Here is a 27,854-nt window from a genome sequence, read left to right on the forward strand (position 1 = left end):
GGCAGACAGTACTGGGGATGATACAGCATGTTTACACCAGAGGTGGGGACCTTGGGGACCATCTTTGAATTCTACCTACCACACTCAACTTTAAGAATTATCCATTCACGGCCAGTTTTGTTTCAACTTGTACAGGATGAGTTCCCTAGGAGCAGGCTCTGAGATCCAGGTTAGCTTGCAGGAAGTTGAACAGGGAGTGCTCCCAGGATCAAATCTATGCAAGGGAGAGAAGGAAGCAGGGCTGGGAAGAGCGAGCTCTAGGGGATGGCCCTGGGAGTTGACCCAGTGGGGCAAGCCCTGATGGAGAAGACACTGGATGTGGACTCTCACAGAGAAGGGCTCAGCACAGGCTGGTACTCCTCAGTGAGGTGCTTCTTGAAGATACTGACAGAGTCAGGCTGTCTCTTGGCAATGCTTCAGCAGATGGAGGAATAAGGCCTTCCCTTGTGCATGGTGCATTACAGCCATTGCACTGCCCTGAATTTCTGTACCCTTCCTCCAGTGTTCCTTTGAAGTAAATTTCAAATACCATCTTACCTCATTTACAAACATTTCAGATGCATCTTATTTAAAGCACAAGATACCATAATATTATTACCTGGCACAAAATAAGTTAGTAATTCATGTTACAAAAAATTGTGGGATGTGCAGTGGCTCAGGACTGTTGTCCTAGCACATAATCACATAATGAGGGGAGGTCAGGTGTTCGAGACTAGCCTGGGCAACATAGGAAGCCCTCATCTATGTAACAAAATAAAACAAAAAAATTTAGCTGGGTGTGGTGGCTCATGCCTGTAATCCCAGCACTCTGGGAGACTGAGGTGGGTGAATCACCTGAGGTCAGGAGTTCAAGACCAGCCAGGCCAGCATGACAAAACCCCATCTTTACTAAAAATACAAAATTAGCCAGGTGTGGTGGTGTGCACCTGTAGTCCCATCTACTCTGGAGGCTGAGGCAGGAGAATCCCTTGAATCCAGGAGGTGAAGGTTGCAGTGGGCTGAAATTGCACCCTTGCACTCCAGCCTGGGCAACAGAGTCAGACTCCATATCAAAACAAAAAATTGTTGGTGTTAAAAGTTTTAATTGTCTTGACACAGGATTTTTCTCTACCACTTTGCCAACCAGGGACCTCCATGACTGGGGACACACACCCCCACCCCCTACCTTGCCTGGGCTTTGCTCAGCCCCAGGCCTACTCCTGGAGACATCCTGACCACTCGGCCCCACCTGCGTTATGGCTTGTACCCAGTTCCCAAGCTCTTGTCCAAGAAGAATGAGGATACGCTGCCAATTCGAAGGGGGAAGATGGGCAGAGAAGAATTTTATTGAGCAGAACAGCTCTCAGTGGAGAATGGACGTGGGGCTGGTCCCTGACCCCCACAGTCAGGTGGTTTCTCTCTCCCAGTGTGGCTGAGTCCTGGGGCCTTTATGGGCTCAGAATAGGGGAGTGCATGCTGATTGGTTTGTGAGTATGCAAAAAACGCTAAAGCAAAGACATCACTCAAAGGAAGGCATGATAGTGTAGAAAACCAATTAGGAGGTATATATAAAACAGGTGAAGGGTGGGGATCAATCAGAGGAAAGTGCACCAAATGGGAAGACAGGTTCTCAATCCAGTCCGTGGATTTGACTTGTAGCTTGACTGTCAGGCTTTAAACTGTCTTTGGCTTAGCAGTGGGGTTTCACCAGGGACCCGCTGCTATCCCCCTAGGCATTTGCCTGCCTCTTGCCACTATCCATCTCATAAATGTGATTTCCTCTCTCTTTCTCTGTCACATGCACACACACACACACACACACAAAATTGAACATAGATAAGCTTGGCTGGGTGCGGTGGCTCATGCCTGTAATCCAAACACTTTGGGAGGCTGAAGTGGGAGGATCACCTGAGGTCAGGAGTTCAAGACTAGGCTGGCCAACATGGCAAACCCAGTTTCTACTAAAATACAAAAATTAGTTAGGTGTGGTGGCGGGCACCTGTAATCCTAGCTACTCGGGAGGCTGAGGCAGGAGAATCGCTTGAACCTGAGAGGCAGAGATTGCAGTGAGCTGAGACTGTGCCACTGCACTCCAGCCTGGGTGACAGAGTGAAACTCTGTCCCAAAAAAGAAAAGAGAAAAGAAGAGAAGAGAAGAGAAAAAAGAAAAGAAAAGAAAAGAAAAGAGAGAAGCTCTCCCTCTTTTTCCTTGCAATTTATTTGTCAATGAAACTGGATCTTTTGTCATAGAGACTTGCTCACAGTCTGGAGTTAGCATCGGTACAGTGTCATGTAACCTGTTTCTTTGTCCCCTGTATTTTCTATAAGTTGGCAATTCAATCTAAGGCCAGGTCAGTATGGTGTTAGAAACAAGTGCTCAGTGCCGCAAAGAAAAACCAGCACTTAGACAGAAAGTTTCTCAGCAAGGCACATTTACTTCTGCAGAAGGGTGCTGCCTGTGTCCGCCCACTGGCAAGAGCACACCGAACAAACGAGAGAAGGGTTTTTACCCCTCACGCAGCTTCTGTTCCTGTGTCCTTTCCCCATTGGTTAGAGTTGGACCGCACGATCTAAACTAACCCGATTGGATAAGACTTAAACTTTCTCTAAATATGGTAAACGTGCAGCTAAGAGAAGGAGGGGGTAGGGATAGTTTGTCTGTTAGAGTACAAGGCGTGTCTGGACATGTCTGGGCATGTCAGGGCGCAACCAGAGTGGGAGAGTTGTTTGCAGCCTAGAAACAAGAGAGTACAAGGAGGTTGGGCTTCTGAACAAAGAACAAGAACTTTACACAATTAAACCCTTTGAAGAGGAATTTATCATTCCTAACAATGGGTTTTTTCAAGACTACTCCTGATCCGTCCCTCAGGAGACGTATAATGTTTGGCAGTTTCTATTTTTATAATGTTAGCGGATGGGTTTTTTCTTTTCTTTTCTCTTTTTTGAGACGGGGTCTCAATCTGTCACTCAGGCTGGAATGCAGTGGCTCAATCTTGGCTCACTGCATCCTGCACCTCATGAGCTCAAGTGATCCTCCCACCTCAGCCTCCTGAGTAGCTGGGACTCAGGTGTGCACCACCACGCCCAGCTACTTTTTTGTATTTTTTGTAGAGAGGGTTTTTTACCATGTTGCCCAGTCTGGTATTAAACTCCTGGGCTCAAGCAATCCACCTGCCTTGGCCTCCCAAAGTGTTGAGATTACAGGAGTGAGCCACCATGCCCAGTCAATGTTAGCTACTGTTGATTGTAAACTGAAAAGTATCTGAGACAGTTCTCAATTGGGAAGTTTATTTTGCCAAGGTTAAAGACAATGCCCAGGAGACAGGTCTGTGCCTTTCTCCAAAGATGATTTTGAGGGCTTCAGTATAAGGGAAAAAACAGGCTGGAGCAGAAAGAAGGAGGGTATGGTCACATTATTGAATCCACAAGTTGTGCAAGAGAAAAGGAGCAGGTAGGGGAATAGTCAATTATTTATTCCTTGGATGTTCAGAAAATCAGCACTTTACAGAAGATAAGGTGAACACAGAGTAGGTTAAATATCCCCCCAGGATACTTACTTTTACCTGTAGCTCTCTGCTTAGGAACAAAAGGAAAGGCAGCTTCTTGCACGACTCAGCTTTCAGCTTAATTTTTTTCTTTTGGCAGAGTGACTTGGAGTCCCAAGATTTTATTTTCCTTTCACATCATGCTCAGTAACTAGATAGAGATAATTTTTGATAAATGTTCACTAAATAGCTTTTGACCTATAAATCAGAAAGAATCCAAAGACTGGAGTGGAGGTGACGCTTTGGGATTCCTTCCAGGCCCATCACAAAGCCTCACCCCAAAGCATGGAAAACAGGAGCAGCAGAGGCACTAGGTCCTGTCTCCACGTAGCAAGACGCATGTTCATCTGCAGACACCTGCAGTCATTGAAGGAAGAGGGAAGAAGCTCCATCCAGATGCATTTCCAGGCTGGGCGTGGTGGCTCATGCCTGTAATCCCAGCACTTTGGGAGGCTGAGGCAGACGGATCACTTGAGGCCAGGCGTTCGAGACCAGCCTGGCCGATATGGTGAAACCCTGTCTCTACTAAAAATCCAAAAAATTAGCTGGGCATGGTGGCGTGCACCTGTGATCCCACCTGTTTGAGAGGCTGAGGCAGGAGAATCGCATGAACCCGGGAGGTGGAGGTTGCAGTGGGCTGAGATAGCACCACTGCACTCCAGCCCTGGGTGACAGAGTGAGACTCTGTCTCAAAATAAATAAATAAGTAAATAAACAAATCAAAGAGATGCATTTAAGGAAGGAGACCACTACTACTCCTGCTGCCCTCCTCCCCCGACCTTGCCTAGTTCACAAGACAGGAGGAAAAAGAGAAAGCAAAAAGTTAGAAAGAAACAAAAGTAAGATAAATAGCCAGACAACTTTGGCACCACCACCCGGCCCTTAGAGTTAAAAAAAGTAACAATAATAACATCAATCCCTGACCTAAACTAGTGTTATATGTAAATTCCAGACACTGTATGAAAAAAGCATTGTAAAACTTTTTGCTCTGTTAGCTGAGGCATGCAGCCCCCAGTCACGTTTCCCACCCTTGCTGGATTTATCATGACGCTTTCAAATGGACCCCTTAAAGCTGTAAGCCTTTAAAAAGGCCAAGAATTTCTTTTTCAAGAAGCTCGGCTCTTAAGACGCAAGTCTGCTGACGCTCCCAGCCGAATAAAAACCTCTTCTTTCTTTAATCCAGTGTCTAAAGAGTTTTGTCTGCGGCTCGTCCTGCTACACATTTCCAGTGAAACTGGACTTTTTATGCTCAAAAATTATTTATCAAAGTTATGAAATATTTGTTTTGATCAATTGTGTACTAATAATTGCAATAATAATCCAGAAAAGCTATTTTTCTTTTTTTTTTTTTTCCAGATGGAGTCTCACTCTGTCCCCCAGGCTAGAGTGCAGTGACTCGATCTCGGCTCACTGCAACCTCTGTCGCCGGGATTCAAGTGATTCTTCTGCCTCAGCCTCCCGAGTAGCTGGGATTACAGGCTCCTGCCACCGTGCCCAGCTAATTTTTGTACTTTCAGTAGAGACGGGGTTTCACCATGTTGGCCAGGCTGGTCTTAAACTCCTGGCCTCAAGTGATCCGCCTGCCTCAGCCTCCCAAAGTGCTGGGATTATAGGCGTGAGATATACGACAGATGATCAATAAATCTACTGCATGAAGATAAACTTTTGTGGGGATAAGAATATGAATTCAAGGAGAAAAGGAAATGATGTAAAGTTTCAGAACCCATAAAGAAGAGTTTCTGGAGTTTCTTTGTAAAAAATTTTTTAAAAATTTTTTCTGAGACAGGGTCTCGCTCTGTTGCCCAGGCTGGTGTGCCATGGCACAATCTTGGCTCACTGTAGCCTTGACTTCCAGGGCTCAAGAGATCCTCCTACCTCAGATTCCCAAGTAGCTGGGACCACTGGTGTGCCACCACACCTGGCTAATTCTGTTCATTTTTTCGTAGAGACAAGGTCATCTCACTATGTTGCCCGGAATGATTTTGAACTCTTGGACTCAAGCGATCCTTTCGCCTCGGCCTCCCAAGTGCTGGGATTATAGGAGTGAGCAACCAGGTCTGGCCGAGTTTCTGTAATTTCAAAGTAGACAATGATGGGTATCAAATTGCTTTGATATTAGATTCCATTGAATGCATTTATAAGAGTTATAAAGCAAGTTTATTTTAAAATGTGAATATTTACAACCTACTGTAAGGTATATCCTTTGCAACTATTTAAATGTGTCAGGAAATATTTTAAATGTCGATTAAAACATGAAGAAGTAAACTGATTTATAAAATTCTCTTGGGGGTAAACCAGCAGAAATTAAGACATGAAATGTTTAAAGTTTGCCTCCATCCAATCTCCCAGCCCTACTTCTCAGTCTAAACCTTGGCGTTCACATTTCTTTACTGATGTAGAGCAATGAGGAAGTACTTGCCTTATACTGACATCAACACAAGCCTACGTGATTAACTGCACACTCACGACAGAGTTTCACGCTGTTGCCCAGGCTGGAGTGCAGTGGTGCAATCCTGGCTCACCGCAACCTCTGCCTCCCGGGTTCAACTGAGTCTCCTGCCTCAGCCTCCTGAGTAACTAGGATTATAGGTGTGTGCCACCATGCCCCACTACTTTTTGTAGTTTTAGTAGAGATAGAGTTTCATCATGTTGGCCAGGCTGGTCTCAAACTCCTGGCCTCAAGTGATTCGCCCACCTCAGCCCCCAAATTGCTGGGATTACAAGTGTGAGCTGCCACACCCAGTCTGCACACTCACTTTGGAAAAGGATTTGTGTAGCTTGTAATAAGACATTACTATACTTATATTCTGGGCAGATAAAATAATGGTAGACCGCAGACTTCCTTTAGAGAAAGGAGGAAATAATGTATCAGAAACCAAGAATGAATCATTTACTGTTAAGTCTGCCCTAATTAAAAATAAATAAATAAAATAGTGACCTTTTTAAAGCTGGGTGTGGTGGTACACACCTATGGTCCCAGCTACTCCAGATGCTGAGGCCGAAGGATCGCTTGAGCCTAGAAGTTTGAGGCCAGTCTGGACAACAGAGTGATACCCTGTCTCTTAAAAAAAAAAAAAAAAAAATTACTATCTTAACCATTTTACATGTACAATTCAGTAGTGTTACCTATTTACAGAACTTTTTCATCTTGCAAAACTGAAACTTTATAGCCATTGAACAATTCTCCATTTTCCCCTTCCTTGAGCCCCTGGCAATCACCGGTCTAATTTCTGTCTCTATAAATTTGATTGCTTTAGACACCTCATATAAGTAGAATCACATGGCATTTATATTTTTGTTGCTGGCCTATTTCACATAGCATGATGTCCTCAAGCTTCACCTACGCTGTAGCACATGACAGAATTTCTTTCTTTTTAAAGGCTAAATAATATTCCGCAGGATGTGAATACCATATTTTATCTGCTAATCTATGAAAGCAAATATTTTGCAAATACTTTTCCCAATTCCAAAGGTTGTCTTTTCCATTGATTATTTCCTTTTATATGCAGAAGTTTTTAAGTTTGATGTAGTCTCATTTGTCTACTTTTGCTTTTGTTGTTTGTGCTTTTGGTCTAATAGCCAGTAAATCATTGCCAAGTCCAATATCATGAAGATTTCCCCTATGTTTTTGAGGGGAAAAAATTCACACCGTTTTTCCTCTGCTCTCATGCCACAACAATCAACACAGAAGACTTCTGTGACCAAATGTGTAGTGATCTATCTCCACTAACAAGAAGGCAATCAGTTCCGCAGCAGACACTCCTATTTAATTCTGACACTGTCTACCTGGAGATAGCATCAGATCGTGATACAAGAACTAAACAAAATTTACTGAGGCATTTAGTGAGGATAAGAGAGTCCTCAGTAAGGTTTCCCTTTAAATAAAAAGAAGCCCCAAATCATTTATTTTCTAACAAAAAGAGCCTGAAAAATCAAGCTGCAAACACAGATATGCAAACTGGAAGCTTGCATAGGCAAATGCCAGCCGCTGTGCCAATAGAAAAGGGATACCTGGAAGTCAGGTACATGCAACATGTAAGTTCCCTTTTCCCTTTTCTTTGTTGCCACGTGTGCAGTAAAAAAAGCAGGCAACATGGCCTTGGATAGGTAGAGATGCCATTTGCCATAACAGATGAGGGTGGGATGGCCAGCCTCTTCCTGTGCTGTGTAAATGGGACACCTGGTCCAACCAATACTCTGTGCCCTACGCAAATCAAACACCACTTCCTCAAGCTCATCTATAAAAGCAACCACATCTCACCATAAACCTGGAAACCTGCTCGGCACCCCTCCCTCTGCACGGGGAAGCTCTCTCTTCTTTCTTTTGCCTGCTAAACTTCTGCTCTTAAATCCATTCCTTGTGTGTCCCCATCCTCGATTTCCCTGGCGTGGGGCAACGAACCTCAGGTATAACCCCAGACAAACCATGCCACTTCCATCCCACAGGTCGAGAGCTCATTCCACAAGACTGCCCCCTTCCAATGCCAATTGCAAGCCCCAGGTTTTACCTGTGCTGACTGAACGACTATAAACTGAGGGTCCCATGGCCCCCTCCTTGTGTTCAACTGATTTGCTAGATTGCCTAACAGAACTAGAGGAAACACTAACTTCCATTTACTGGTTTATTACGAAGACTATTACAAAGGATACAGATGAAGAGATATGTAGGGTAAGGTATGTGAGAAGGACTGCAGAGATTCTATGCCCTCTCCAGCAGCCTCTGCATGTTCAGCTATCAGGAAGCTCTCCAAACCTAAGCCTTTGGGTTATTATGGGAGTTTCACTGTGTGGGCATGATTGATTACACCGTTAGCCATTGGTGATCAACTTAACCTTCAGCCCCCCTCCCATCTCTCGAGGTTGAGGGGTGGGCTGAAAGTCCCAACCCTCTAATCATGCCTTGGTCTTTCCAGTGACCATCCCCCACCCTGAAGCTATGCAGGGGCTGCCAACAACCAATAAACTCATTAGTGTACAAAAAAATCACTTTGGAGATTTTAAAGATTTTAGGAGTTGTATGTTAGGAAACAGGTTGAAGATCAAATATATATTTTTACAGTCTCTCAATTTTCTTCTGAGAGTTTTATAGTTTTAGTTCCTATATTTAAGCCTTTAATACATTTTCAGTTTAATTTTTAAATATATTGTAATATAAGAATCCAATTCATTTTTTGCATGTGGATACCCAGTTTTTCCAATACCATTTGTTTAAGAGGCTGTTCTCTACCCATTGTGTGGTCTTGGCATCCTTGTCAAAGATCATTTGACCATATAGGTGAAGGTTTACTTTTGGGCTAATTTGTACCATTGAACTGTATGACTATTATGTCAGTAAGACACCTTTTTGATTACTATAGCTTTATAATATGTTTTAAAATCAGGAAATGTGGGGCCTCCAACTTTCTTCTTTATCAAGATTGTTTTGGTTATTTAGGGCCCCTTCAAATTCCACATGGATTTTAGAATAGTTTTCTATTCCTGCAAAAAATGTCACTAGGAATTTAATAGGATTGCACTAAATCTGTAGGTTCTTTTGGGTAGTATGGACATTTTACCAATATTTAGTCTTCCAATGCATGAACATGGGATATATTTCCATTTATTTGGGTCTTCTTTATTCCTCTTTAATTTCTTTCATCAATGTCTTACACTTTTCTGCATACAAGTTCTTCATCTCCTTGGTTAAGCTTATTTCCATTTTATTCTTTTTGATGCTATTATAAATGGGATTGCTTTAAACATTTCCTTTTGAAATTGTTCATTGTTAGTACATAGAAATGCAACTGATTTTTGTGTGTTGATACTAACTTTGCTGAACTTGTTAGTCTGTCTTCAATTTAGCACTCTGGAAATACAAACTTTTTTTTCATAAAGAATTTTATTTTATTAATCTTTGCTAGAACATCATTGGGTAATATGATAGATGACATCCTTAACCACGATTCTGCAGAAAATATAGAAACTTTTTTGGTTGTCATTTATTTTACTTATTCTTTTGTTAACAGATATGAATTAAGCACCCACACGTTCCAGGAACCATGCTTGGATCTGGGTATATATTAGTGGATAAAGCATACTTGATCTCTGTCTCTTTGAGTCTAGATTCTAGTGGGGGAAATAGAAAATAAACTAGTAACCAAACAAAGAAAAACAATGACAAATTTTGGTAAGGACTGTGAAGAAAATGGTCTAGGAGTGGGATCGGGGATTAGCAGAAAGATCTCTTTGGGAAGGTGACATGAAAGCTGGGACTTCAAAAAGGAGACTGCCAGGTGAGAATGAACGGGGAGGGGCAGTGGGGCCACCACTGAGGGAGATGCCCCTGTCTGTCAAGGCCTTGAGGTGGGAAAGAGTTTCGATAAACAAAAAAGAGGCCAATATAGCTCAAGTGTAGTAGGTAAGGAGGCAAAAGGCAAGAGGTGAAGGTGGGAGAGGCAGGTAGAGGTCAGGCCAGGCCACGTGGGCAGCCTGTGGAATCATATTGAATTGCAGTTTTGTCACAGGTAGTTCGACACGCATGAGCCGGGCAGGAGAGGACTCTCCCTGAGCCCCACCAGGAATGTCAGGCGATCATCAGGTGATGTGTGTGCAGTTATCACATTGCCTCTCTAAAAATGATAATCTGGCAATGGCAAATTTGGTCCCAGAAAGAAACAATCTCCTGATGGTCCACAGCTGTCACACTGAAGGGTTAATTGAATGCAGGCGCCAGGGAGAGGCAACTCCCCAAACAGATAAAAACCTTGAGATTGGTAATCGACTTCTAACAAAATCTCAAGGAATTGGATGAGTAAGCCCGGGCATGTGCAGTAAGAGACAAAATGGCAGAGTATGACCTTCTGGGGACACTCCACTGGAAAACGAAGAAAGTCTCAGATGGGCATGCGCACAACTTCCTAATCACACTGCACATACTCACCTCCCAAGCCTAAGGAGGGCGCTGTGCATGCGGGCAGCCCACCCTAAGGGAAGAATGAGGGGAAGGGGTGGAAGATGCCGGAGGTGGGCCACCCTATAAAGCCCTAGGTTTAGTCCAAGGTTAAACACTGAGCTTGTCCTTCAAGTCGCCAGCTTGAGTCTCTTCCAAGTGTACTTTCCTTTCTTTCCTGTTCTAAAGCCTTTTTAAATAAATTTCCACCCCTGCTCTGAAACTTGCCTCAGTCTCTTTTTCTACCTTAAGTCCCTCAAATTATTTCTTCTGAAGAGGCAAGAATTGAGGTTGCTGCAGACTCATACAGATTTGCTGCCAGTAACTCTTCTACCCCTTCTACCTACCTAGAAGGTATCTAGGAATACCTTCCACCCCTAACAGTTTAGCAAAAGAACAGTCATCGGGCATATCGAGGCCAGTGTGCTGTGCTACTTTCTACATTCAGAGAAGCGGCAAGTTAAGTGAGCTCTCTCCAACTCCGCCACACTTTCTCAACCATAGACAAGATGGAGAGCAGTTCTTCTCAGCTGAGCCCTTTGGGGAGTGTCTGAACTATAGATGTGTGACTGGGAGGAAGAAGTGCCAGATGGTGAAATTAAGGACCTGACACCTGTTCTTCCTTTATTAGAAAGCCATTCCATGTTCCTCCTATCATGTATGCAGTCAAAAAGATTGTAAATATTGCAAAAAGTCAATATAACTCGGAACAGATTTTCAGTGAGATGCAAGTAATTTTCAGTAATACAAAAGTTGCGCTTAAGATGAACCCTCTGAGTAAAATGTATGAAGATACTGTTTCATGGTTTGTAGAGAAATTTGGGAGAGAATTTCAGAGTATACCTAACAAACTAATTTGCCTATCATTTTGGGAAAAGTTGTATTTGCTCTCTTGCATTTTCTAAAAGCGATTAACTATCATTTTATATGGCCCTGAGCTAACTAGTTGAATTAAGACGAAAGGAAAGCATTCTAGTCCGTCCTTCCCATGTGAGTTAATTGAACTAAACATTTTACACAATGCCCTGTAGAAAAAGGAAAATGTATAGGCCATTTATAATAGGCTATTTCTTGGGTACAGTGGACAAAGGAAGCAGTGGCTGGGCGCCCGGTGGCTCATGCCTGTAATTCCAGCACTTTGGGAGGCCGAGGAGGGTGGATCACCTGAGGTTAGGAGACCAGCCTGGCCAAACTGGTGAAACCCCCTCTCTACTAAAAATACAAAAATTAATTGGGCATGGTGGCAGGCACCTGTAATTCCAGCTACTCAGCAGGCCAAGGCAGGAGAATTGCTTGAACCTGGGAGGTGAAAGTTGGAGTGAGCCAGTGAGCCGACATCCCCCCATGGCACTCCAGCCTGGGTGACAAGAGGGAAACTGCCTAAAAGAAAACAAAAAGGAAGTAGTGATACAAAACACTGTCTCCACACTCCACCCTAGTTATAACCTCCAGCTGGTACCCTGAATGGTCTGGCCTCTCCCTGGGGGCGCATAGGACAGGAGACCCTAAAGTATTATCTTTTTTGATCATGGCTCTAACTGTTCTGCGCCATCTTCAACAGGTGAGACTAAGGAAGGGAATCACAGCTAATGAGTCCTCTCAGCCAGGCGCAGTGCAGTGATCATTCCCAGAGGAAATGATCTCCTTGCAGGTTCATCTCAGCTCTGCAGCAATGCCTACTTCTTCCCACCCGCTCCAAGGCCGGTACTAAGGATGTGGAGCTCCTTTTCAACAACTCGCTTACTACAAAGTCCTGCTCATTCAAAGGCGAAGGTGGTAGCGGTAGAGGACCTGGTGGGCTATTTGCTCAACTGCTCTATCTTGCTTTGTAACTACCAAACCATTTCTGGGTGAGAGCATGGGGACACAGGATTCTTCACATCTAGCTTCCTTTCCTCATTTGCTCGAGATAATCACAAACAGAACTTTAAGAAACCACCTGTATAAACATCTTCGGGGAATCGAATTATTGAATAGTAACCGACTGTCAGCCTCAACAGGGTGACTTGTTGCCCCCTAGTGGTACTCAGTGTCTGTACCGTCAATGTCCCCACTCAATCACTGTGAAACACTTACATAACCAAGTGTCAGTCACAAAGTTAAAAAAGTCCTTGCTTCCATGGAGCTTGCCAAATATAGGCAAATGGTATAAAAATCCCTTCCCTAGGGAGCACGCTAGACACACCCGCAGGTGCAGGCACAGACAGGGCATGAATTCTACACATGTATGCAGGGGAGGTCTTTCAGGGAGATTTCAGAGTGGAGGATGTACTTTTATACTACAACATTCAGAATCATCTCTTCCTCTAAGTACAATTCCAGAATATTAAAAATATTATAAAATTTGGGAATAGACAGAGTCAAGTACACAAAAAGCCTATTATATATTTAAGGACTATGCTTAGAAAAAAGGGTCCTTTTACTGGAAAGATAGGAAAATAGGTTTTTCTTCTTAACTTTATGGATCCAGAAAATCTGGGAGGGAGGCCCAAGGGTGGTGAGTCACTGTGAGAAGTAATGTTTAATTTAATCCAGCTATTGAGTGGTATACTTTTTCAACTTCCTCCCTTTTCCCAAGACCTTAACAACAAAAAAAAACCAACAGAATATCTTCTCTGCCAACATTTTTTTTTTCTTTTGAAATGGAGTCTCCCTCTGTCGCCCAGCCTGGAGTGCAGTGGCGCGATCTCAGTTCACTGAAACCTCCACCTCCCAGGTTCAAGCGATTTTCCTGCTTCAGCCTCCCCAGTAGCTGGGATTATAGGCGTGTGCCACCATGCCTGGCTAGATTTTGTATTTTCAGTAGAGACGGGGTTTCACCATGTTGGCCAGGCTGGAACTGCCAACATTTTCTTCATGCTCATCATCAATCACTTCTTCACCCACAAAATGTCTTTTGCTAGAACATAAGTTCCAGGTGGAGACAGATCACAGAAAGGGGAGGAAAACTCAGAAATCCTTTGTTACGAGGCACTATCAAATTCCCCTCTTGCCTTTGTTTCCCTCAGGTAAAGAAAAATATCGCTATTTTTCCATCAATATCACACCACAAATATCCACCTATATGTTGCCCTCAAGAGTTGTAATTCTGTTATCATCCTACTCAAGAAAAAAGGTAGTGAGAAACAACTGGAAGTTACCGGTATTTTGTCATTACTAAGTAACAGGGCATTTCTTGGGCATTAGGGATGATTTATGTATTATTTGTGTCCTTGTCCACTGTAAAAAAGGGAAGCTTAGAAACACAAATGTGTGCTCAGGTTCCCAGCCTGAATACAAATTGTATTCAACTTCCGAGTGAAACGTGTCCAGACGGCAGCAGAGATCTACTTACCTGTGAGACTGACGAGCCTCCTTGGAACGAACTAATCCTGACAGAAGAAATACTTGTGAAGGGCAAACAGATTAGTTCAAGAAAGCAAGGCTATGCAATACCACAGCAGACTTTCATTCAATGAAGACTGTGCTCCAGCCATGTCTCGAGAGCGGGAAGAAAAAGCAGCAAACGGGCTCTATCTCCACAGGCTCTGGGGACAGTGACGGCTGCTCTGGCTCCTTCAGGATGCCCAACCCTGGGCTGTGGAACACCAAGCACAGGCCTCAGCCCTTCCATGATGAATACCGTTTAAAGGCATCAGCTGCAGCATCTCTGTTGCATACAAACGCACTAAGTACAAAAAAACCCCCAGACTTTTGGGCCCATTGCTTATTATATAAAATTGTTTCCAGCAGTAGGGTTTAAGACAAAACACAAGTGAAATAAAATGTACAAGTTTGTTGCACAAAAACACTGAACACACAGTTATGTCCTTCTACAATTCAATAAAACAAACACTGCCGCAAACACCCTCAGATTCAGTTTAGATTTCATTCATTCAATAATTATTTTCTAAGTACCTTCATTACTGGGGATGCAGTAATGAATAATAAAGTCCCTGCTCTCTTGGAGCCTCTGTTGTAGCAGTGGGGCAGGGGAGACAGCCAGCAAACAGATCAGTACACAACATGTTAGGTAGTCACAGGGCCCTGGGTAGGGAAAGGAAAGCTTCTGCACACCCAAACCCCTTAAGAGCAATTTGAGGCTGCTGTAAATATTACAGCCTCTTTTGGGGGAAGATACAAACTCTAAGTTATATATATATATGAGATACATACAATATATATATATGATATATACAATATATCATATATATCTCTCTCTAGATATAACTCATATATGTGTGTGTGTGTGTGTGTGTGTGTGTATATGTATATATATTTTAGAGATGGGGTCTGGCCATGTTACCCAGGTTGGTTGTTCTTGAACTCCTGGCCTGAGGTGATCCTCCCGTCTTTGCCTCCCAAAAGGGCTGAGATTATAGGCATGAGCCACAGTGCCTAGCCCTAACTTATATTTTTAAAAGTAACTTTTTTGTAAGTTGCAAATTTCTGGTCAGACTCTTAAAGTTCGTAATTCTAGGGAGCTGTTCTAATTTTTAGTTACAAGCTATACGAATAAGTACTTTAAGTCCATACTAAAGGAATAACACCCACACCACGTGGGTACATGTGCAGGTACATATATGAGTATGTTTACAGGCTCATGTCAAAAGTTACACAGGTACATATATGTTAATCTGTATCATATATTAATACAAAATTATTTCTGGCTCTAATGATACAAATCTTTCATATAAATTCTTAGATTATACTTGGTCTCTCCAAGAACTACCAATATGCTAATTTTAAGGCAGTTAATTGGTACACCCAAGTACATGGTATTTCTAAGTAAATTTCTGTTCAGAAAATATACTTGTCACTTACAGCTAAGCATATGCTGATGAAGCAACATGTAGAACACAATGAAGAGTGGAATGCAACTGCCTTTTAATGTCTAGAAGACGAGGTAAAAACGAGGTTTTGTTGTTGTTGTTGTTGTTGTTTGCTGCTGGTGCTCAGTGCTTGTTCACTGAAAACCACAGATGGTCTCAAAACGTGAAGCCTTGTGCTCCAACTTCCTAGAGATCTAACAATTTCACTGGTGTCGTATTTTCCCTTCTCCACAACCTACAAGGGCATTATTACTCCTTTTTAGGCTATCCAGTCTGAAGCACGTTTTCCCAGTGGTGAACCCAGGGCCAGAAGTCCTGGGCAGGATCATTGAATTGCAGTAGTCTGATAAGCAATGGTGGCAGGCAGTCAGGATATGTTTCCAACCGCCTCTTTAAAGACACAAACTTCCAAAGTGACAGGGCTTTTCCAAAGGTCAGGCCAGCCATGCATGGTGGCTCACACCCGTAATCCCAGCACTTTGGGAGGCCGAGGTGGGTGGAGCACGAGGTCAGGAGTCCAAGACCAGCCTGGCCAACATGGTGAAACCCTGTCTCTACTAAAATACAAAAACTAACGGGGTGTGTTGGTGGATACCTGTAATCCCAGCTACTCGGGAGGCTGAGGCAGAGAATCACTTGAACCCGGGAGGCGGAGGTTGCAGTGAGCCGAGATCAAGCCACTGCACTCCAGCCTGGGCAACAGAGTGAGACAGTCTCAAAAACACAGCCTCTGGTCTGAAAGATGAAAATGTGTCAGTGTGGGGTTCTCCGGCAGAGAGCTGGGTCTCAGAGGAGATTCCTGGGTCTCCTCAATGGCTCACTATGCTCTGCTTGAACCACTCCAGAAGCCAGGTGGCAGGTCCGGGGACACGCATGGTGTGGCCTGCAGACACGTTACGTGCCCAGGATGTGCTGAGCACCACAGCCCTCCCGAGGGCAGCTGCCTTCAACCTCTTCTTCCAACAGGATGATCTGTTTTTTCAGCAGAAATGACTACTTAAATCAGACTGGCCTTAGCAATGGCCGCTTCCCAGCACGCTCTAACTTTGTCTCTTTTCTCTTTCACTGGTCCTTGCCGGAACGGTGCTCTGAGAACTCTGCCCTAGAGGCCACCAGAATTCCCAGACTTCCTGCCTATTAAGGATATCCATGGGTAATCCCCAGTAGCAAGTAATTTAAAAATAAGTTGTAGATGCCTTTGGAAAGCATTATGTGATTTCTTAAATTAGGTTTTTCGTCCTAGTTACATTTTTTTCCCCCTCAGTTCAATGATTTGTATTTTAAGGCCAAGCAGGCTGAGCAGCAGGGGTATCTGAATACTGCTAGACAGTGCAGAGAAGCCAGCCTGGTACTCAAAGTGACAGAGACCACCCATAACAACAGAGTGGGTTAATCACTGAGAGCTGATTAGGCGCTCAGGCTCCCAGTGGAACATTCTTCTTCCTCTTGCACCAAGGCCAGCGACCTCTTTCCTATGGAAGCATTCTTCTTCTGTGTCAGTCTCCCATCATGGCCATTTTCTGGTCCCAAGACTTCTTGCATACACTATCTTCTGGCATGGCATGTATATTAAAACTTGTACGCACTCTCAGATCTTAAAATACAACAATTATTTCTCTAATTAGATAGTTACTTATTTTCTATGACTTCAGGGATTGCAAATTCCAGCCAGAAACTATTGTTCTAGTAAGTTTTGAATCAGAAGTCTTACTGTGCAGTAAAAAATTGCCTGGCTTTAATCCTAAATCACGTAAGGGTAGATACTGTGATGTAGAAGCCAATGTTCTTGGGATAAATGAACAGAAGTCCCTGAACATTTTTAGGGATCATCTTTCTGGCATCTGCAGCTATTTTCTAGGCTAAGCTACTTTCCAGAAAACCAGGTGATAACGTGTTCAGACTTTCCTAAATAAATTTCCTGAGGGCCTAACCTCAGTGTTAAAAGACCAAATGTTTGAAATATCTCCAGAGGAGGAATGAAATAGAATGCTAGGAATGGCGAACAGATAGGTGTGGCACATGCAGTAACCAGCAGCATCAGTGACGGACAGGAACACACACACCATCCTTAGCCACAGTGCACAGCGAGCACAGTTGCACTTAGGCTCGCAAGAGGGAGACGGGTGGCCATCGTTTTGATCTGACTCATCTCATCCAATGCAGGTCCAATGACAGGCTTTTTCAAGATTTTACACGTGGAAAATAATGTAGGAAACGTTTGTCTCAACTCTTATAATTGCTTTCTTTCTTTTCTTTCTTTTTTTTTTTTAAAGAGAGTCTCACTTTGTTGCCAGGCTGGAGTGCAGTGGCGCTATCTCGGCTCACTGCAACCTCCACCTCCTGGGTTCAAGTGATTCTCCTGCCTCAGTCTCCTGAGTAGCTGAGACTACAGGCACATGCCACCATGCCCAGCTAATTTTTATACTTTTAGTTGAGATGGGGTTTCACCATGTTGGCCAGGATGGTCTCAATCTTTTGACCTCATGATCTGCCTGCCTTGGCCTCCCAAAGTGCTGGGATACAGGCATGAGCCACTGTGCCTGAGCCTGTAATTTCATTTTTAAATAGTAAAGTGCTTGCCTGTATTTTTAGGACCTATGATCTGAAGATGTTTTTTCTTCCCCGAAACAGGGAAATGTTCTCTTTGTAGTTACTGAGAGGAAGGCAAGGAGCTCAGGATCCCAGTGTAACTCCTGCAGAAAAACCTTATACTTGACAGAGTTCATTTCTGGTCATATAAAGTCCTGCTGTAGTTCTTCACTTGTTTTATTTTCACTTTCATCTTCATTAGAATAATTTCCTGAATCTTCGCTAGTTTGGGAACTGTATTTTTTATGATCTTCATCAGTCTGATTAGTTTCTTCTACTGTAGCAATTGTGCTTATATTTTCAATTATAAGACATTTTTCGATTTGTTCCTCAGAAGTTGAAAGCAGAAGATTCTTCAATGACTGTTCAGAGAAATACTAATTAAAAAAAAGGGAAAGAGTAGAAATCAATTATTTAAAATAATAAAAATTCCTTTTCTAGTTATAATAGCTTTAGTTTCTTATGTCCATTACTGAGAAAACCTATCTTCTGGTCTGCATATTAAAAAGTCACCTAAGAACATACTAATTGCCTTATAATGTTTAAAATCATTAGTGAGGTCACTCTTATCTTAGTACCTTTTGTGGGAGTCTTTGAAAAGTACCTAAGAAAGGTACACTGTGCCATCAGGGGTAGGTGGGGAAGAACACGGGAAAGGACAGGAGTGGGAGGGCTCTGGGATCATGACATTTTTTTTTTTGAAATAATAAAAATGTTTGTATCTAACCCATAGATATCCAAAAGAAGCACAAGTGAGAAATTATTAGCTATTGTAACTAGCTTTTAGTCTATTTTAAATAATAGCTATGAATATTAGAGTACACAGAATGACATTCTTGTGCTCAGGGGTGTAACAGTAAAATTGTTAATATTTACTGAGCATTTTTAGAGTGGTAAGGCTCTTAAGGTTTATCTCCTTTGTTCCTCACACCTCTACGGGGTAGTTTACAGCCAAGGGTACTTGCTTACCTGCCCTTAGTGACTCGCTCAAATTCATAAAAGCCACCCTAGATGAGTGCATCATTTCCCAGGAACAGATTCTACGCTTAGGCCTTCACCATTTAGTGCTTTCATTTAATATGCTAACTTCACAGAAGTGCCAAACAAAAAACTGTGATGTGTCATAAAAAAAAAGTCTCATGTTTTATTTCATTTTGTGTGATTTCACCTATATAATATGCTTTCTACACTGATAGAATATTTCAGTCTTCTGGATATATACAGATGCTCCCAACTTACAATGGAATTATGTCCTGACAAATGTGGGACATAATTCCAACGGCGTAAGTTGCGGACTGTCTGCACTGAAAAGAATTACATCACAGACTTTATTTATTTACTTATTTAGAGACAGAGTCTTGCTCTGTCGCCCAGGCTGGAGTGCAGTGGCACGACCTCGGCTCACTGCAACCTCCACCTCCTGGGTTCAAGCGATCCTCCTGCCTCAGCCTCCCGACTAGCTGGGATTACAAGTGTGTGCCAACACGCCCAGCTAATTTTATATTTTTAGTAGAGACAAGGTTTCTCCATGTTGGCCGGCTGGTCTCAAACTCCTGACCTCAAGTGACCCACCCGCCTCAACTGCCCAAAGTGCTGGGATTACAGGCATGAGCCACCATGCCTGGCCAAGAATCACAGGCTTTAAATGGTAAAACAAATGCCACAGTGAATCTAGGAATTGCCAGAAAAATATGAAATTAAGGACAATCATTACTATCCCATGCTATGTTATTATTTATATTAAATTACTGTTTTTAAAGTTAATTGGCTAAAACTTTGAAGAAAATACCCAAATCAGTCTCTATTATTTTCTGGATATCAAGAAAACCTATATATATCCTGTTGAAATCAAACACATTTCCTGTTCATTTCCTAGCTGTTGACAAAAAAAAAAATAAAGAAAGTAACATACCTCATCTATATTGGAAGAAGGTTTAAGTGATGGAAAGAAGACATAATTGATGCATCTCAAGAGGACTTTCACAGCATAAATGACAAACGGGAGAGCAAGTAATACAGTAAAAATTCCAATTATAAGCCAAATTTTAGATGTATTTCCTAAAAAGATATACATGATATTTATATGTTTTGACATACAAATGCCCTAATAGTGCTGACAGCTGTGTGAAAGACAAGCCATATGAAAGGAAATATAAAATGTATTAAATAATACTCTTAAAAATATTTCTGGTAGCACTGAGTCCACACCAACCATAGACAATGACATTTACATTTAAAGATTGGCGTGGGAACTGAAGAGATCCTCAGGGAGAAATACAATATTGACATACAGGCCAAACATGCAAGTATCCTTCAGCACTTACACGTATGTCATACAACTAGCAAAATTTAATAGATATTCTGTGACTAAGCCTCTACCAGTCAACACTTGAAACTGTAAAATAGAAAATGAGACTAAACCAGTTCCCACATTAAAAAAATTCAAAATGGAACTAAGTGATTTCTACATGATAATTATGTTAAGGATATTTTTAAAATTTTAAACTAATAGTCTTATTAAATGTTAAAGAGCAATAAATTAAGGAAATTAATTATAGGGCTACTGGACGAAATATAAAGCATCCAACAACACCAACTTGAGAGTTATGCATTTACAAATATTTTCTAGAAAGTCTACTTTTGATTTATGTAGTTCAAGAAGAAAACATTCTATATATTTTTTTGCAGTAAAGAGAAAATGTTTTACAATTTTCAGTGTTCAGTATAGAATTACTTTTATTCTGTCTAGTCACATTTTTAAAAGAGATAATAAAAGATTCTGACCTGATTTTGTTTCCTCACACACAACATCACTAAAAACACTGCTTTTATTCAGCTTTTCATCCATGCTGTGTGCTCTGGCTTTCACACAATATACAGTCAGTGGTTTCAAATTAGGAATAGTAACATCAGTTTTTTTCTTGATAATTTTTCTCTAGAAAATATAATTAAATCATTGATGAAATTTAGTCACCTCATGAAATCAGAGAATATGTACTTTCTCAATTCTTTTATGTTCAGTCTAACATTGGCCTCTCCCACGTAGTTGGTACGTGTTTGTTTTTTTTTCTAGACAGTCTCGCTCTGTCACCCAGGCTAGAGTGCAGTGGTGCAATCTGGGCTCACTGCAACCTCCGCCTCCTGGGTTCAAGTGATTCTCCTGCCTCACCCTCCTGAGTAGTTGGGATTACAGGTAAAGATGCCACCACGCCTATTTTTTTTTTTTTTTTTTTTTTGGTAGAGATGGGGTTTCACCATGTTGTTCAGGCTGGTCTTGAACTCCTGGCCTCACGTGATCCACCCACCTCAGCCTCTCAAAGCACTGGGATTACAGGGTATATGTGTAAGAAATATAAATTTGTTTTAGACAAACCACTATATCCAAATCAGAAAGTTAAAAATGCTGCTGCCAAAAAGCATATGATCTATTCCTAAGAGAATTCTAATTGATTTATAAGTACATGCCAAGTCTGGGGTAATTGCCATTGTATTACCTCTGATTAGTGACAGAATGGTTAAGAGTACGGGTTTGGGCCTCAAACTGCCTTATGAAGAGGTATCACTTACAGCTGTGTGGTCTTGCAATCGTTATTTAATTTCTCTCTGCCTGATTCCCTGACCTGTAAAATTGGGACAGTTATTGCTCCTATCTGTATTAGTCAGCTATTGCAGAATAATGTCTAACAAGCCTGTGGCTCACACCTGTAATCCCAGCACTCTGGGAGGCCAAGCAGGAGGATCATTGAAGCCCAAGAGTTCAAGACTAGCCTGGACAACATAGCAAGACTCTGTCTCTACAAGAAATTTCAAAAAAATTAGCCAGGCATGGTGGTGTGAGCCTGTAGTCTCTGTTACTTGGGAGGTTGAGGAAATCCCTATTTCCAAAACAAACAAACAAACAAACAAAGCCTGGGCAACATGGTAAAACCCCATCTCTAGCAAAAATACAAAAAAATTAGCTGGGCATGGTGGCATGTGCCTGTAGTCCCAGCTACTTGGGAAGCTGAGGTGGGAGGATCGCTTAAGCCCAGGAATTCGAGGCTGCAGTGAGCTGACATCACATGAGTGCACTCCAGCCTGGGTGACAGAATGAGACCCTGTCTCAAAAAAAAAAAAAAAAGATATAACAAAACTGCCTTAACATTCAGTGGCTCACAACATGATTATGTAGTTTCTCACTCGCAAGTCTACAGACTGGCTGGGGAGCTCCCATGGAGGCTGTGCATCGCATCGGGTTTAGGTCAGCTCCAACAGCCTTTAATCCTCCTTGGACCAGAGACTATGTGGAATACGCTTTCTCCCTGGCAAACAGGAGCAGCGCAAGAGCCAAGCCAAACTCTGCAAGCACACTTAAGGCCTCTGCTCTCAGCACATCTACTCGGGCTCCAGCATCTACAGTCTGGTGATGCCGGGATGAAGGCACCATCCCAAGTATTTGCCAAACAGCAATTTAACCAATCACATCATTTGGCAGCGTTGTTTTGAAGAATGATTCAGACAATTCATGTGCAATACTTAGCATAGTACCTTACATATAAGTATTCAATAAGAGTTTCTATAATAATAATTACTGATATATGATCCAGTATAGGATAAGATGGCAACTACAATCTATTGAATCTCTACTACTTGTCCAGCCATGTGCTAGGTATTTGCTATCTGTTACTTCCTTTTAAACCTTATAAACATCCTTTTGAAAAATTTAGTTGTTATGATTACCACCACTTCAGAGAAGAGGAAGCAAAGTCTCCAAGAGATAAAGCACCTTGAGTAACGTTACACAATTTAGTAGTGTGAGATAGAAATTTAGGTTTGTCTGATCTACAGACATCTGAAAACTGACCATAATTCTCAATGGGCTACATTATGCTATGGTTACAGTGTTGTTAGACAGTGAAAAAGGGAAGCAGCCAAATCAATGGAATTTGCTTAGATTTCCAATAGAAAATGAAGCAAAGTGAAAGAATTCACCAGCCTGCCTGGACAGGAGTTTTAAAGGTAGATCCTTGACTAACACTCCACAAGGAAGAAGTGATCTGGGAAACATGTATATTATCTGATGGTGTATATTATCTTTGTCAGTGGTACCTGAATTTTAGGGTTTAGACCAGTGTTTGTCAACCCTTTTTTCATTACTTTTTGGGCAATTTTTTTCTAATCCTTCCCCCATCATAAAATTAAAGACTAGGGCCGGGCGCGGTGGCTCACGCCTGTAATCCCAGCACTTTGGGAGGCCGAGGCGGGTGGATCACAAGGTCAGGAGATCGAGACCACAGTGAAACCTCGTCTCTACTAAAAATACAAAAAATTAGCCGGGCGCGGTTGTGGGCGCCTGTAGTCCCAGCTACTCGGGAGGCTGAGGCAGGAGAATGGCGGGAACCCGGGAGGCGGAGCTTGCAGTGAGCCGAGATCGCGCCACTGCACTCCAGCCTGGGCTGGGCGACAGAGCGAGACTCCGTCTCAAAAAAAAAAAAAAAAAAAAAAAAAAAAAAAAAAAAAAAAAAATTAAAGACTAAGGAATAACATTTTGTTGGGCAAAGCTGAACTTTGGAAGAATGTTTTCCAATGGTTTTGGAGGAATAAAAACAACTGTACTATCGATTCTTTTGTCCCATGAGAATCAATTTTTGTCCCCTTGGAGGAGCCACCAGAGGACATTTGACAATATTTGGAGATATTTTTGGTTGTCACAACTAGGAAGGAACACTACTGGCATCTAGTAGGCAGAAGCCAGAATGCTGCCAGGCATCTTGCACTGCACAGGTCAGTCCCCCCTGCCCCGCAAGGAATTATCCAGCCCAAACGTCAGTAGTGCTAAGAAACCCGGGTTTAGATGAATACATAGGAATCATGTTAAAAAAATGCAAATTCATGAGCTCCATCCCCAGAGATAATGATTCAGTAACAACAGGCTCAGGAATCTGTATTTTAAAAGTAAACTGCGCCCAGATGTAGCTCACTCATAACTCTATAGTACAAAACATGAAAAATGCTCATGTTCTTCATTCTGTAAATATCTGAGTTAATCACTCTTTATTTTTTTTTTTGAGATGGAGTCTTGCTCAGTTGCCCAGGCTGTAGTGCAGTGGCACGATCTCGGCTCACTGCAAGCTCTGCCTTAGCCTCCCAAGCAGCTGGGACTACAGGCGGCCGCCGCCATGCCCAGCTAATTTTTTGCATTTTTAGTAGAGATGGGGTTTCATGTGTTAGCCAGGATGGTCTCGATCCCCTGACCTCGTGATCCGCCCGCCTCAGCCTCCTGAAGTGCTGGGATTACAGGCGTGAGCTACCGCGCCCAGCCTTTTTTTTTCTTTTTTAAGACAGGCTGTCAGTCACTCTGTCACCCAGGCTGGAGTGCAGTGGCACGATCATGGCTCATTGCAAGCTTGACCTCTGAAGCTCAAGCGATCCTCTCACCCCAAGTAGCTGGGAATATTAGGTGCACGCCATCACACCAGGCTAATTTTTAAAAATTTTTATTTGAGACAGGGTCTCCCTATTTTGCCCAGGCTGGTCTCAAACCCTTGGGCTCAAGTGATCCTCTCGCCTTGGCCTCCTGAAGTGCTGGGATTACAGGCCACCGCACTCAGCCCACATAAAAGTTTAAAAATTTCCCCCAAATTTTAAATTCAAGCTTTATTTACCTAAATCACAGTTATAACTCTAAGCTACAAAATTATACTATAGTCTTTTTACCTCAGCCTTTGAAGTGTTTTCCCAAAAAAGAATTTCATAAATCAGTGGATAATCCTGGATCACAGGCTTGTTTTCAGACCATTTTGGAGCACCGATAGAGATATGTAATGAATCACTAAGGGATCTAATGTTAAAGACTGGAGGAAGCAGGGAAGCTAGAAAAATTTGTAAAGAAATAATGTTCAATTAGAAAAACAATTTTAAGAACTTGTACCAAATCAGAGAATTACAATCTCCAGTAAAAACTACTGCCTTACCTTGTATTTCAGTATCAAACTTTATCTCTTCAGACCAAAAAGACGTGTTATTTCCATCAGATGCTTGTACGCGGAGAAGGTAAATTCCTTTTTGGAAAGTGTTTTGAGGAAAGACACACTGGGTAGTTGTGACATTTTTGCAGTCAGGTATTTGTTTCCATTTATACAAATGGTTTCCAGGTTTCCTTTTTAAAAAGGCACTTTTAAGACAAACAATTTTTAAACTCAACCACACATTAATTCAATAGATATTTATTAAGTATGTACAATATGCCAGACACTGTGTTGGGGGCTCAGGTTACAGAAATAAATAGTAGCCACCCTCAGGAAACTCACAAACAATGGCGGAGATATGCATCTAACATAAAAGAAAGCCAAACATTGTTCCACATTGTGATCACGCTGTGCTCTGCTGCAGGTGGCTTATGTCAATGTGCAAGAACATCTGTTAGTTAGAATTTCCAGGAATGCTGCAAGCTGGGGTTTTTTTGCTTTTTTGGTTTTTTTTTGAGACCGAGTCTCGCTCTGTCACCCAGGCTGGAGTGGAGTGGTAGGATCTTGACTCACTGCAACCTCCGCCTCCTGGGTTCAAGCAATTCTCCTGCCTCTGTCCCCCTGAGTAGCTGGGATTACAAGCGCACGCCACCAGGCCTGCCTAATTTTTGTATTTTTAGTAGAGACGGGGTTTCGCCATGTTGGCCAGGCTGGTCTCGAACTCCTGACCTCAGGTAATCCACCTACCTCGGCCTCCCAAAGTGCAAACTGGTTTTTAAACAAAAATCATTATTAAAAATTAAGTTATAAAAATTTGCAAATAAAAATTGTTTTAAAGACAGAGGTGATAAATAAATTCATCTTGTCCTAACTATTTTACTACATTTTATTGTCTAAGCTCTTGGGGCTATCTTTATCTATTGTAGCTATATGACAGTGGTGTGCTACTGTGCATATCTTCCCAACTCCATGTTCAGGGACATCAGGCTGGTGGCTTGAAAGTGGCCATGGTGGGAATATTTATATCACGAAAATCAACAAACACTACAAAATAGGACTTCTTCTTTCTGGAAAGCCAGTTGCTAAACATGCGCCAGCATACCAGAGGATAAGTACCAAAATAGAGACACACTGCAGGGTTATGAGAGCAAGTATAAGTACGAGACTAAAGAGGTTCAGTAACTTGCCCAGGAACCAGGAGCTAAAAGCACCTCAGTTCAAGCCCAGAACTCTAACAGCCTCCTGACTGGTTTCCTTGTCTCTCTCTAGTGTCTTCTTCTTAGTCCACTCTCCCATATACCACATTGCCGTGCACACCTTCCTCAAATCCAGAGCGCAGGTTACTCATCACCCCAACACAAAATCCCCAAAAGCCTGCAGGACAACCTGAGGTTGACCCTAATCTTGTCCCATTCTACTTATTCAGCTTTCTTCCCATTGCAACCTGGTGTCCAAATGTTCTGCTACTCTAGAAGGACATCCTTCCCACTGAAGAAGGCAAAATTCCGAGATGGCCCCCAAGATTCCTGCCCCCTGGTGTACACATCCTGTATAATCCCCTCCTCTTGACTGTGGGCAGGACCTGTAAATAGGATGGAGGCCCTCCTCTCATAATGAGGTTACATTGAGTCGCAGAAGAAAAGCCATTTCACAGATGTAATACAGGTCCCAAATCAGTTGAATCAAACGAGAGACTATTCTGGGTGGGCCTGACCTAATGAGATGAGCCCCTTCAAAGAGGATTTAGCCGGGCGCGGCGGCTCACACCTCTGATCCCAGCACTTTGGGAGGCTGAGGTGGGCGCGGCGGCTCACACCTCTGATCCCGGCACTTTGGGAGGCTGAGGTGGGCGGATCACTCGAGGCCAGGAGTTTTCAAACAGCCTGGCCAACATGGAGAAACCCTGTCACTACTAAAGATACAAAAAAACTGGCTGAGCGCGGTGCCTCATGCCTGTAATCCCAGAATTTTGGGAGGCTGAGGCGGGTGGATCACCTGAAGTCAGGAGTTCGAGACCACCCTGGACAACATGGTAAAACCCCGTTTCTACTAAAACTACAAAAATTAGCTGGGTGTAGTGGCGCACACCTGTAGTCCCAGCTACTCGGGAGGCTGAGGCAGACAGAAGAATCACTTGAACCCGGGAGGCGGAGGTTGCAGGGAGCTGAGATCGTGCCCCTGCATTCCAGTCTGGGTGACAGGGTGAGACTCCCTCTCAAAAAAAAAAAAAAAAGGATCTAGAGGTCAGACTCTCCCTCCCTGATAGTCTCTTAAGAAGTGAGCCACTATGAGTTCTAGAAATAAATTCTGCCAACAACATGTGAGCTTGGGAGCAGCCCCCGAGTCTTGTATGACTGACTGACTCCTTGACTGCTTGGCAGAAGACCCAGCTAAGCCACGCTTGGACTCCTGACTCACAGAAACTTTGAGACAATAAATAGCTGTTTAAGTTGCTAAGTCTGTGGTAATTTGTTACAGAAACAGAAAACATCTAATACTTGTCTATCTGAAAAAAATCGGAATTAACAATCAAGGCCTTGTTCCTACCTCATCTCTTTTCTTATGGCTTCTTTGGTCTCTTCAGCCCCTATTCACCTTTACATTTTCAATTTCTGCAACCCTTATAATTTGTATACCACTCTTTAGTCTGAAACCATACAACACTTTGCAATGTCCGCTCACTGCTTTCGACTTCTAGAACCATGTTTGATTCTGTTGACTCTTTCCCCATTTCTTCAGTGCTTTGTACAATATGCTAAGTGCCCCAAAGCAGCTTAGAGATCAGCCATCAGAAATACTGCTCATTATCTATTTGGTGACCCTATTATTTATTCACTTCTGAAAGTGAGGTATACACAAAAGATTACTGAACAGTCTCCTGATTGGTTTGTGAGGTTATATATGCACTGTAGGGCACATATGCACATAAATGCATTTCCATTCTACTGGTCACCCTTGGTTCAAAGTGAACACTAAAAGAGAGAGAGAAATTGATCATAGCAGTACTCACACTTCCCTTCTCCCTCATTTTTTCTGTTTCTTTCCAGTTTCTTCTG

The 27,854-nt window shown here is 42.6% G+C and overlaps 1 protein-coding gene and 1 pseudogene across 4 annotated transcripts in view; both read right to left on the minus strand.

Moving 5' to 3' along the window:
* Positions 1–15,043: 15,043 nt before the first annotated feature.
* LOC144340173 (uncharacterized) lies at positions 15,044–15,928 on the minus strand (annotated as a pseudogene).
* Positions 15,929–15,969: 41 nt separating this feature from the next.
* Positions 15,970–27,854, minus strand: part of IFNAR1 (interferon alpha and beta receptor subunit 1) — a 30,493-nt gene continuing 18,608 nt past the window's right edge. For 2 of the 4 annotated variants that reach the window (XM_028844854.2, XM_015132942.3), the window contains exons 7-11: positions 24,805–24,989; positions 24,548–24,702; positions 20,636–20,786; positions 19,764–19,909; positions 15,970–18,228 (exon numbers count right to left, since the gene is read on the minus strand). In XM_028844854.2, coding sequence (XP_028700687.2) covers positions 17,995–18,228; positions 19,764–19,909; positions 20,636–20,786; positions 24,548–24,702; positions 24,805–24,989 — 871 coding nt within the window. In that variant the 3' untranslated portion in view covers positions 15,970–17,994. 4 annotated transcript variants of the gene reach the window in all.

This window comes from Macaca mulatta, chromosome 3 (genome assembly GCF_049350105.2).
Source record: "Macaca mulatta isolate MMU2019108-1 chromosome 3, T2T-MMU8v2.0, whole genome shotgun sequence".
NCBI lineage: Eukaryota > Metazoa > Chordata > Mammalia > Primates > Cercopithecidae > Macaca > Macaca mulatta.